This window comes from Saccostrea echinata, unplaced genomic scaffold (assembly GCF_033153115.1).
Source record: "Saccostrea echinata isolate AGI-Se365-2 ecotype Australia unplaced genomic scaffold, CSIRO_AGI_Sech_v1 ptg000002l, whole genome shotgun sequence".
NCBI classification, from domain to species: Eukaryota; Metazoa; Mollusca; class Bivalvia; order Ostreida; family Ostreidae; genus Saccostrea; species Saccostrea echinata.
The window spans coordinates 7,956,811-7,968,522 of record NW_026889751.1 but is presented as its reverse complement, the minus strand read 5'-3'; the positions used below and the strand labels follow the sequence as shown (position 1 = coordinate 7,968,522).

The window sequence follows — 11,712 nt, the reverse complement described above, 5'->3', positions numbered from 1 at the left end:
AATATTTTCTATACGCGAAAGTCAAAGATTTTTTTGAGTGGTCTTGCTGTATGAACCAACAAGTGCATCACTTGATCATGGTTCTTATATAATTGTTGTCTTATAATTCGTAAACATGGTAAAGACTGTAATTGATAATAATAATCACTGTGTCAGAGATAAAGATTCAGTTTGATGTTGACAAACGACTGCTGTATGTTACAGGCTTCCTTTCGAATTGAGACAGACAGCTTTGGAGAGATACAGGTGCCCTCCGACATGTACTATGGAGCAAACACTGCAAGGTCTATTAAAAACTTTGACATTGGAGGATCTAGAGAGAGAATGCCTGTAAGTGTATGAGACTACTTGGAAATAATGAATGTTATTTGATAGTTAATAACTACGTGTAAGTCCTGGTGTGAAGAAAATAACAATAAATTATAATGAAAAAGTTCATATGTAATACAAAATTATGTCCAAAATTTGCTTTCAGTTTGGTATATAGCTATCAAAGTTTTATGTAAGCACATTCCTTACATAGTAGAGAACCTCAAGTCTTTTAACCCAGAGACATATATACATGTACAATATACTAACAGTATATACATCACTGTTTAGCCATATATGATCTGGAATTTTTTTTTTTTTTGTGGTGGTGGTGGTGGTGGGGGGGGGGGGGGGGGTAGATGTCTATAGTCCTTTATTTAATCTGCACACTAATGTTAGACTAGTGCTTAATGTAGTTAAAGGACTCTCTACTATGAAGTGATTCCAGAAAAGTATCATTTCCACTTTTGCTACCATGCATGAAATGACAAAATATTAACTTAATGTTGAGGAATTAAAGCTAGCTACCAAGAATTAGATTACATTTCCTGCCTTTTTTCTACCCACATGTAATTTGCAAGGAGGAAAAGAACGTGTTTTACATTCATTCTTTTGCTCTTCTTCCATGTAAACACCAAACTATTTATAAATAAGCTGATGTTTCCATGAATTTTAAAGAATTACATGTACAATAAAAATTTCAATGTAGAATGTTGTAACACAAGATTAATTTTGTTTTTAATTAGTTACCAATCATCAAAGCCTTTGCTATTCTGAAGAAGTGTGCAGCCTTGGTTAACCAGGAGTATGGACTTGATCCAAAAATTGTCAGCTACATTGTTAAAGCAGCAGATGAGGTGTGTATTGTATAAACAATGAATTCTGAAAAATAACAGTCTACTAACTGAAGGTGTTGAAATGAAATTTAAAAAATTCAGAGTATACTTATAAATAAAATGAATCACTATTTCAAGAATAAAAAAATATGTTTTAATTGTTTTAATCTATTTTAAAATTGCTGAAAGAGAGTTAAATTTTATGTAAGTACTGTAAACCAACTATTATTCACAACTTCTATTAGCAGTTTACCGGTTAGTCCATCCAGGACTATTAATTTTTGCATGTGGAAAGGTATTTAACAGAAACACAAGTAAGTTAATTGTTTGCAGCAAGAAATATTTGCAAGTGAAAGAAGGTCAGTTAAGTCGCTGATATTTCTCTCACATGAATAAAATTTGTTTTACAGTAATGAAAACAAAAGTGAGAATGCAGGGATACATAGCAGTATTTACCACAATTTAAAGTAGAGATAGTCATACCTATGCAGGGTTGTCCCTAAGAATTGAAATAGCAGGGGACATTAAAAAAGTAGAAGGAGGTTTGAGGTTCCTCCCCTAACAGAGGGTTGAGGGGGAATACCAGAATAACCAGGAAATTATGTCATTATAGATAGGGAAATTCCCTGGCCCCCGGTCTTAGGGACAACCCTGCCTATGTTAAAATAATCATTTTGTGTTATTAATCTGCTGCACATGAAATAGCAGGGGACATTAAAAAAGTAGAAGGAGGTTTGAGGTTCCTCCCCTAACAGAGGGCTGAGGGGGAATACCAGAATAACCAGGAAATTATGTCATTATAGAATAGATGGGGAAATTGCCTATGTTAAAATAATCATTTTGAGTCATTAATCTGCTGCACATGGCACTTATTCTAGATGAATAATTTTCTCTCTGTTGTCAGATAATTGATGGTCAATTGTGGGACCACTTTCCCCTGGTTGTTTGGCAGACAGGGTCAGGGACACAGAGCAACATGAATGTTAATGAGGTGATCAGTAACAGGGCCATACAAATGATGGGAGGAGAAATGGGCTCCAAGCAGCCAGTTCATCCTAATGACCATGTTAACATGTCCCAGGTATGATCCGCCATTAAAATGATTATATTGGACCTGACAGTTCTCACAAGCATCCAAAAATGATAAGAACAGCTAAATGGGACATTTATATGATGTTAATATATAATAATATTATTATATTATATATAATATATATGTTAATTAATTAATTTTAATATGAGGTAATATTTTGCAACATGTAAAATCATTCTGTTGCTTGAAATACATGTATGAACATTAAATGTAAATTTGAGAATACATGTATTAAAGTGTATTATAGTGTAAATGTTATTCAAGCTTTTTTCCCCCAATATTGGAATTCGTAAATAATACTGTATGTGTACTTAAAAAAGCAGGCTTCATATTTTAGCGGCTTTGGCGCAGACAACGGAGCGCTAATTTATGAATACCCCAAAGAAATCATTTATACCGTAAATCTGGAAATTTTTACGTCGATTTATTTTTGCGAATCTGGGTCAAAAAGCTGTTGATTAATTTTTACGTTTCAATATTTTGCGAATTCACATTGGTGCTAAAATTAAAAAGCGCTTAAAATTTTCATAGCAGTTTATAAGTTACGCATGTACATACAATATTAAACAATGCCAACATTCAATAATCGGATTATAAAGTACACATGTACATACAATAAATTACGCACGTACATACAATCCTAAACAATGCCGATGATCAATAATCAGTTAAAAATATTAGAAGAGATAAAACATTTAAACTATTTAAATTTTTCATAACATTTTAATAAATCACGCATGTACATAAAATATATAAAACAATGTCAGCTTTAAGTAACCTTCAGATAAAAATGTTTGTTCTTAGATAAAGCAACTGGTCTCTCTCTCTTAGAGAAATAATTTAAAAAAAGAAATACCGGTACTGCCTGTCAAACCATCGGATGATATTGAATGTAGTGAAGGCTTTCTGACGCACGGATTATCACGGGTAATTAGCTTGTAGTATAAACAGGTTTCTTAAAATTACCACTGCTTACGAACACCTGTTCATCTTGTTAAAGATAGCAATTTTTTTTTGTTTTTCATTTTTTGTTGTTGATTTATTTTTAAGAAATATATTTTTGCAAATGCAATGCGCGAGCAAATTTGCTAAAAATTTATCTACAGTAAAAATTTCCAGATTTACAGTATATACAATACACAGCATGGACATGCGTAGCATTAATTCATGTTTACGCCAACAACTCCATACCCAGTGATTGCGCAAAATTTTAATTACACAAATTTATGTACATGTACAGTATACCCCACAACTGAAGATTTGTTAAGTTTCTGACTCGTCTTTCACCAGGAGTGTGGCACCTTGATTGCAACTCTTTTCTACTCCTGTTTAACAATTAAAAAAAAAACATGCTTTTTTTACTAAGCCACATGACATAAAAATATAACAAATCTGTTACTTTTGTAGAGTTCAAATGATACCTTTCCCACAGCCATGCACATTGCTGTTGTCTTAGAGGTTCATCAGAGGTTGTTACCAGGGTTACAGATCTTACATAAGGCCCTAGCAACCAAACAACAAGAGTTCAAGGACATTGTAAAGATAGGCAGAACCCATCTACAGGTTAGGTTGATAGATTTTCATTGATATACATTGAAGTCTACTCAAAAATTTTGTTTCTCTTTGTGTTTTTCAGTTCAACCTAAAGTTTGGTTAGCAGGGAGTGGTTGTACATGTATTTTTGTGCTTCTCAAGGTTATTGAATGTCATTGTAATGTAGTTGCATGCACTTGACCTTTAAAGGGGGGGAACATTATTTTAAGAAAACAGCAAGAAACTTTGGGAGGGCAGAGACAGCTGAAAAGAATAACAAATAAAATTTTTCATTTATTGTGTTTGAATGAGTTTTCCAAGGTTATTCTCTGAAAACATATCACAAGTCAAAATTCTATTATCCCAATAACTTTAGGAATTAAGAACAACAGTGGGCAAGTAGTGTTTTTGTTTCCTTTTTTGTCTGTTTTTTTGTTTTGTTTTTTTTGTTTTTGTTTTTTTTTTGTACGCTGTGAATCATAACAACTGCTGTTCTTTCTCTGAAATGGTTTATCAAAGACACAATGTATTAGACTTTAAAAAATGTAGCTTTTTGAAGATTTATTTTTTCAATTTGTTACAGCTACATTTCATTTGCTACTCACACTTACGAAGAATCTTTGGAAATTTTGATATAAAAACTTATGAAAGTGAGAATCAGTATTACTAATTACAAAATTACTAACCTAAACATCAAGCATTGATCAGCATGTACTACCAGCAGCCTGCATTGCTAGCAATCAGCATTCTGTGCTATTACTAGCTTTCAAATCAGCATCTTCAGTATTTTCATCAATGCTGCTTTTTTTTTTTAGATATCGTTCATTCTTTAAGATATCAGATCAGTTTATTTTTTTTTAAGATATCAGTCATTTTAGCCAAAGGATTGAGCATTTTATTTGCAACTTTTGTGGAAAACTTGTTTAAATGTTTATTTAGTGAAAAACTTACAATGATTAAATGAAATTTTATTGCTAAACATGTCTAAAATCAAGTATTAGATACATGTATACTTCTAATGCTACCTAAACTTCAGCTAAGCCAAACAATAAAAATCTTGACCTAGTTTATTTAACCAGTAATAAACTGGCATAGATTTTATAGCTTTTTGGCATACATTCAGCCAACATTAGAAATCCACTAATTAAAAAAACCAAGCTTTTAACATTACCTTTCATAAAATTCAATAATTCTGTAATGGAGGAGGTCTGTGTACATGTACTACATTGATTTTACAGGATGCCACACCGTTGTCCCTGGGTCAGGAATTCAGTGCCTTTGTACAACAGATTGAGTATGGAATACAGAGAGTGAATGCCACACTTCCCCGGTTATATGAGTTGGCAGCTGGTAATGTTTTATTTATTGTCCTTTATTAAAGAAATTAAAAGAGCAAACTTTGTTGAAAAATTCTTTCCCTTGGTAGAGTTTTTATTCTTAATTAAGCTTTAACTAGATTACACTTGGGGTTGATTATACATGCAATCATAGGTTATGTCTTGACTCCAAAACCAAGGTCATATATACACATGGTCAAGTCACAGGCCTGAGGGTTTTAAAGTGTAAAATTCTAATGTGCTCATAGAAGTACAATCTTTGTGTTGGAGGAGCATTAAGAGGTCATACTTGGCACAAAAGCATTCCAATAATCAAGAGTATTAAAAGGGCAATCAATCTTTGAGAGATAATGGCTGAGTTTTTAAAAAGTTCCCATTTAATAAACTTGTTGGAATGACCAAAGTTATATGCAGCTTTTTTTTTTATGTATTATACATGTTCAATTGAATTTTATCAAGCCATGATATATGGAAGGTCAAGGATAGGGCAACATAGTTGACCAAAACTGTATAAAAACATGTCAAACTTCCTCGTGTATTGTTGAATCAATTTTGTTCCAATCATGATTTTTATCAGGGCTAGGATGGGGCTACATTGTTGTTTATTTTTAGAAAAGCAAATATATAATGTGTTTCGATCCCCTCCCCCAATTATACCCTTGGTTATTACTACATGTATTTGATAAGTTGCCTTGAACCATTATAAAAAAAAATTATAATGCAATGTTTGATAACATATTAATGGACTGAATATATTTGAATTTGATGGTTTAAAGTTACTGACTCAGTAAGAAATTGACCTTGATGAAAGACATTGACTTAAATAACTATTTACATCATTATTAACATAAAAACATTGATTTTTAAGGAGGAACAGCTGTAGGGACAGGACTAAATACCAGGATTGGTTTTGCTGAAAAAATTGCTGCCAGAATTGCAGAGGAAACTGGTAAGATTACCATTTTTATTTTCAGCCATTACAATAATGTACAGAAAAAATCTGTTCCACATTTCAAAAAATGTTGTTTTCATCATTTGTAAATGAAAAATGTTCATATGTGAGTTATGTACACTGCTTAAACCTTTATAGACAATTGATTTTTTTTTTTATGGAGGTATTCTTTCACCCATAGGGTTTCCTTTTGTGACTGCTCCAAACAAATTTGAGGCCTTGTCGGCTCATGACGCCATGGTGGAACTTCATGGAGCTCTGAATGTGTTAGCCTGCAGTCTTATGAAAATAGCCAGTGACATCAGACTTCTGGGGTCAGGGCCTCGATGTGGAATCGGTGAACTTTCTTTACCTGAAAATGAGGCTGGGAGCAGCATTATGCCAGGTAAACTGACAAAATGTGTTCTCAGTCCATGGACCGTAAGGGTTTTCATCGACTGTTTACTGTCATTGAATTTTATTGATGACTTGAGCATGTTGGAGATTGTAGCAGCTACATAAACTCTACATGGTGCTGCATTCTTAAATTATACACAAAGAAAGCTAAGTTAAATAATTGAGGCTACATGTATGTACCAATGCCAAGATCGCAACCTAAGTTACCACTTTTCATCACACCTGATATTTACATAATCTTGTGTTTTCTTCTTTCTGCTTGACTTTCTTTACCTTTGTTCCAAAAATTGATTACTACTGGACTGTTTTCAAGATCATAGCAGCTAGCCTAGTTGCTAGGTTATGAATTAACACTTGTTATCCTTAAGGGGATGAAGGACACATGGTCACATGACTTTGTTTAACTACGTCATAGTCCCCATTTATATAAGTGCAAAATGTGTAAAGCATCAGTTCTTGTATTAATTTTTGGCAATTTTTTAACTCTAATTACTATCTTATTTAAAAAAAAAATTAAAGTTTTAAAATTCTTGTAAACATTAAAAAATTATGAAAAAGATTGATCCACTCCTCTATTTCCCTAAACCGCGGTTCCAACAAGTCGGTGATGTCATACACGATCTATCGTATTCGGTGAAAACAGGGGCTGTATTATTATGTAAAAACAGGTCATAATCAGTATATGATGAAATATTTTGAGAAATGGGGAACACAAAAATTATTTTTGCATGGCTGATGACGGAAATCTTATGTAGGTATATCTTATTTTGCTTATTAAGCTTACGTGTGACATCATAGTTGGTTTTTCCCGTAACCCTCGAGAAATGTAACATGACACATTTTTGTCATGCTTATGTCCTCTTTAACAATGTCCTGTGAAATATTGAGGGCAGCTTCACCATTCGAAATTTTTACAGTTAATCAATAATTTGAAAGATTTGCATTTCAACACAAATAAAAAATATTGAATTTTTTTGGAAATTAAGTTTTTTATTGTTTAAGTTGTCTTAAAAAGTGCGTAATTTTCCTTATCCAGATGCAGTGTGATAGAAGAAACTTGCTTTTTCGTTTTTTTAAAACCCTATTCATACTCTGAAATATTTTAAAAGATATATGTCCACTTTAATATTTTTTATATATGCTTAAAAAATCCCATTATGGACAGAGTAATGAGCCTGGAAACATGGAGAATTAAAACTCCACTTAGATACTGTAGTGCATAGTATTTGTCAATCTCCAAAATAAAGTTAGAAACTCAATGATGTAACTGCTTTAAGATATGTAGGACATACTTAATTAAAAACATACAAAATATGAAAAAAAATGAATGACAAGTTTTTTTCAGCTTAAGGTCCTTCTCCTCCTTAAGTAGGGCTAGCCTCATCTTCATTCCACTTCATAGAGCTCTCTTAGCAATACCTACATACCAGCTAAGATCTTAAATGAAGCCCTGTTCATCTAAAATCCAACACCTGGTGGCTAGTTAGTGGCGGTACTAGAAATCCAAGTATCTAATACTTAAGGGCTAGTATAGGCAATATGACTTGAATGAACCCTGATATATCATGACTTAAAGGAAAAATATCTGTAGCTTTTGATCTAGAATGTAGAAGCTTAAATTTAAAAGAGGGTAATTTTTCTCTTTTTATTTTTAAAAAAGCCTGTAAAATTGAATAGATTTTCCTTAATCTTGTTATATCAAACATATGGAGACTTTTAACATTAATGTATTTCCAGGAAAGGTAAATCCTACACAGTGTGAAGCTGTTACCATGGTAGCAGCTCAGGTGATGGGAAACCATGTTGCTGTGACGGTGGGTGGAAGTAACGGCCATTTTCAGTTGAACGTATTCAAACCAGTGATTGTCACAAATGTTTTACAATCTGTTCGCCTGATAGGAGATGCGTGTGTATCATTTTCTAAAAACTGCATCGAAGGAATAATTCCCAATACTGAGAAAATCAACAAACTTCTAAATGAGTCTCTAATGTTAGTCACTGCCTTAAATCCACATATCGGATATGATAATGCGGCTAAAATTGCCAAACATGCGCATATCACAGTGACCACCTTGAAGGATGCTGCTGTTTCATTGAGGTTGTTGACTGCTGAGGAATTTGATGTCAAAGTACAACCAAAAGACATGCTAGGACCAAAGTAATAGTAGCCTCAGAATTTTGAACAATATTGTAGATAACGCTGAAACATATGATTAATTGGGGGTCAAATTTATTTATAATAGATTTTTCTTTTACTTTGCAATTTTTTTTAATGCAGTCTTCATCTACTCGTATTGTTATGTGATATTTTTGAAAACCTTGATATTTGATTGATATTACCCTGGGACTTTTGTTGCCAATTATAATGGAGGTTTAGTAGCTGTTTTACCCCCAGTTTAAATATCATAATTACAAAGTGTGTCATTAAGGTCGTATGAAACATACATATGTACTTAACAATGTACCTTTTCCTCTTATAACTCTCCAAGATATTCTTAATTTAAAATCACAATACCATTAGATTTTCTTGTACAAAAAAATCAGTGTTTTGAACAGATATCTAATTATAAAAATCCCTGTATATTTTTTAATTTAAGAATTATATTAAAAATAGTTTTAGCTGGTAATTCCTCAACATTTGATTCAGAAAGGGTGTACAAGATTACCAGACATCATAACATCCTTCAATTATTGGAACTCTTAATTTGTACAGGGAATAAGAAAATAAAGTTCAAAACTATGTTGTGTATGTCCTTAAAAACAGATTTCATTATTAACTCACATTTAAGAGGAAAACTCCTAAATAAAAATCTTTATCGAGTGAATGTACTGTTAAGGCCACTTGATATACCCCCCCCCCCCCCCAATCATGAAAATAGACACTTTTACTATGTTTATATAAGTAAAATGAATAAGTTTAGCCACATAAATTTTCCTTTTCTTTTGGAAATCTTTTTTTTCTTTTAGAAAAAGAAAAAAATGAGAAATTTGATAAATAAGAGACTCCATGAATAGAGACTCCAATAGAGGCATCCATTAATTTCCTCAATTCTACATTGTTATCATTTCAATGTTTACAGTATGTTGGTCTTTCAGTATACTCAACCCATCAAAGAGATGAATTTAATATAAGTTTGTAACTTTTATAACCAAGAAAAATAAGGGTATTAGAAACTGTGTTTTGTATGTGTACTCGATATATATATATACATATCAATTAATTCAGTTATAATGGTATGAAGTGCCTTTTGATGTTAACATTCCATGAGTGTAGGACAGTTGTCTCTCTTTGAACCAGAACTCTCTGTGAAACATTTTACATTTTTTTTCATTAATACAAAATATGTTAGAAATTAAACAGAAATCATCTTCCCAAGTCAAGGGTTTCTGATCCACTCCGCTCCACATAAATTCACGTTTATGTGGAGGAGCGGAGTGGATCAGAAACCCTGGACTTGGGAAGATGAAAGGAAATAAACCCTGTGGTTACAAAATTTCCATTGCGTTTTTGAACTGAACAAAACTGTGTTTAAATAAAGATGATTTTTGGTTTAAATATGTGATTTTTCTTTTGATATCGTTTTTAAATTATAAAACATAGAGACATGATTTGACATTTTTAATGATAATGACCAGACTATTCTTGCTTCCTGTTTCAGATTATACATGTTGATTTAAAGGTTGTGGAAGATTTTTCGACATACTCCAGTTACTTATGGAAAGACGTTCATTATCTTGTCAGAAGCTTATCAGTCTAGTATCGTCTCGTTGTTCATTGTTAGGGGAGTTAAAAAAAAAAAGGGAAAGTGCCAAAATATCTTAATATCCAGGTCTTTTTATATGCAAGTATTTATCACCTGTCACATCCAAACTTCAATATGCTTACTCAGGCGGTATATTTATAGTCATTGGTGATATCATGTTATGGTTCGTGTCGAGAGAAAAAAAAACGATCAAGTTCGTCTCGATCTTTGATACCCCTAACTTAAAACGCCAAGGACGTAAATCTATACATACAATCAGAAACGAAACATGAGCATGTATGTCGCTTTGGCGCCCGGTTGGAAGAGTTGATGTCAATATTAACAGAGTATTAACGCTATCATCGTTCAGTTAGCTTGATACAAGCTTCATAGTCAACATCCGCAGCGGAAAGCAAAACAAACGCGTTTCTAAATGAAGCAAAACACCCACTGCATGCAACGTCATTTGCATCGTTTACGATCGCTTTTTGTTTTGATTGAGGGGGGCTTAATTTTTTTATTTTGTTGATAAATATGTCAAAATATTGAGCGGTAAGGGTGGAACAAAGATTTGATAAGGGCAATAGACAGGCAGACCCCCAGAAACCTTCGATCCCTTATCATCGAAACTTTATAGGTATAAAAAGGCTATATATATACTACGTCACGTGCTTTATACAGGAAACGTTTTCTATAATCACAAATCCATTATACTGTCTGTAAAAAAAATAAGGTTGTGCTCTTCTTAAATATTGAAAAAAAGAAATGGCAGACAAGAGGTATATACTGTACTTTTGGCATCGTTAATCGCCTACTAATCTTGCAGATTTAGACCATTTCACAGTTGGTTTAGGGAAATATATGGAACTTGTGTTAAAAATCAGATGATATATCAATTGAAATCAGCAGGAAGCTTGTGTTTTACAAGCTATCTTCATTGAAATAAATTATATAAATTATGTAACACTTTGTAGGTAAAGAAGATAGCTTAGAGTTAGCATGTTGTCATGGACTAGTAAAAATTCCGAAATTCTTTAGGTATAAAGTAAAGTGTATTATCGCAAAAATTTTTTAATGGCAATCTTCAGTCGTACATGTTTCGATAAAACAATGAAAAGAAAGAACGGCGATGAACATCCTAATCTGTACTGCTTTTTGTCTTTCAAGAGGTAGTGAATTTTGTGACCTGTTTCTTGCAGGAATCTTGTGCATGTAAAAGATTTCAATAGTACAGGGGAAACAAGATGAAATATTCAACACGAAAATAAAATAATCAAAATAAGATGTCGGTTGTTTTTTTCGACGTAGATATATCTGTGATGATTAGCGATATCACATGCATCGTAGATCAGACAAACCAAAGGGTCCGTTCTGTTCTCCTATCTGGGCTTATCTCGTGACGTGTCACAGATTTATCGTTACCAGAAAACCCAATATTGTATGTGATAGCCGTCAATTCTTATGGTGCCATTTGGAAGATTTTACTTCAAAGTTTTATAAAATTGACGACATT

General features: G+C 32.7%; 1 protein-coding gene across 1 annotated transcript; it reads left to right on the top strand.

Moving 5' to 3' along the window:
- The first annotated feature begins 205 nt into the window (after window positions 1-205).
- LOC133171493 (fumarate hydratase, mitochondrial-like) lies at window positions 206-8,673 on the top strand. The gene is made up of 8 exons (XM_061306256.1): window positions 206-330; window positions 1,056-1,166; window positions 2,050-2,226; window positions 3,646-3,801; window positions 5,010-5,121; window positions 5,977-6,057; window positions 6,242-6,445; window positions 8,194-8,673. The coding sequence occupies exons 1-8, from the start codon at window positions 259-261 to the stop codon at window positions 8,616-8,618; spliced, it is 1,338 nt and encodes a 445-aa protein (XP_061162240.1). The 5' UTR covers window positions 206-258; the 3' UTR covers window positions 8,619-8,673.
- Window positions 8,674-11,712: the final 3,039 nt, after the last annotated feature.

What these genes read in the sequence shown, in the direction of transcription:
- LOC133171493 (XM_061306256.1), top strand. Translation starts at nt 259, where the DNA reads ATGTACTATGGAGCAAACACTGCAAGGTCTATTAAAAACTTTGACATT. An exon ending in TAGGCAGAACCCATCTACAG is followed by an intron (nt 3,802 to 5,009) that starts GTTAGGTTGATA and finishes TTGATTTTACAG; the next exon opens with GATGCCACACCGTTGTCCCT. An exon ending in TGGGAGCAGCATTATGCCAG is followed by an intron (nt 6,446 to 8,193) that starts GTAAACTGACAA and finishes ATGTATTTCCAG; the next exon opens with GAAAGGTAAATCCTACACAG.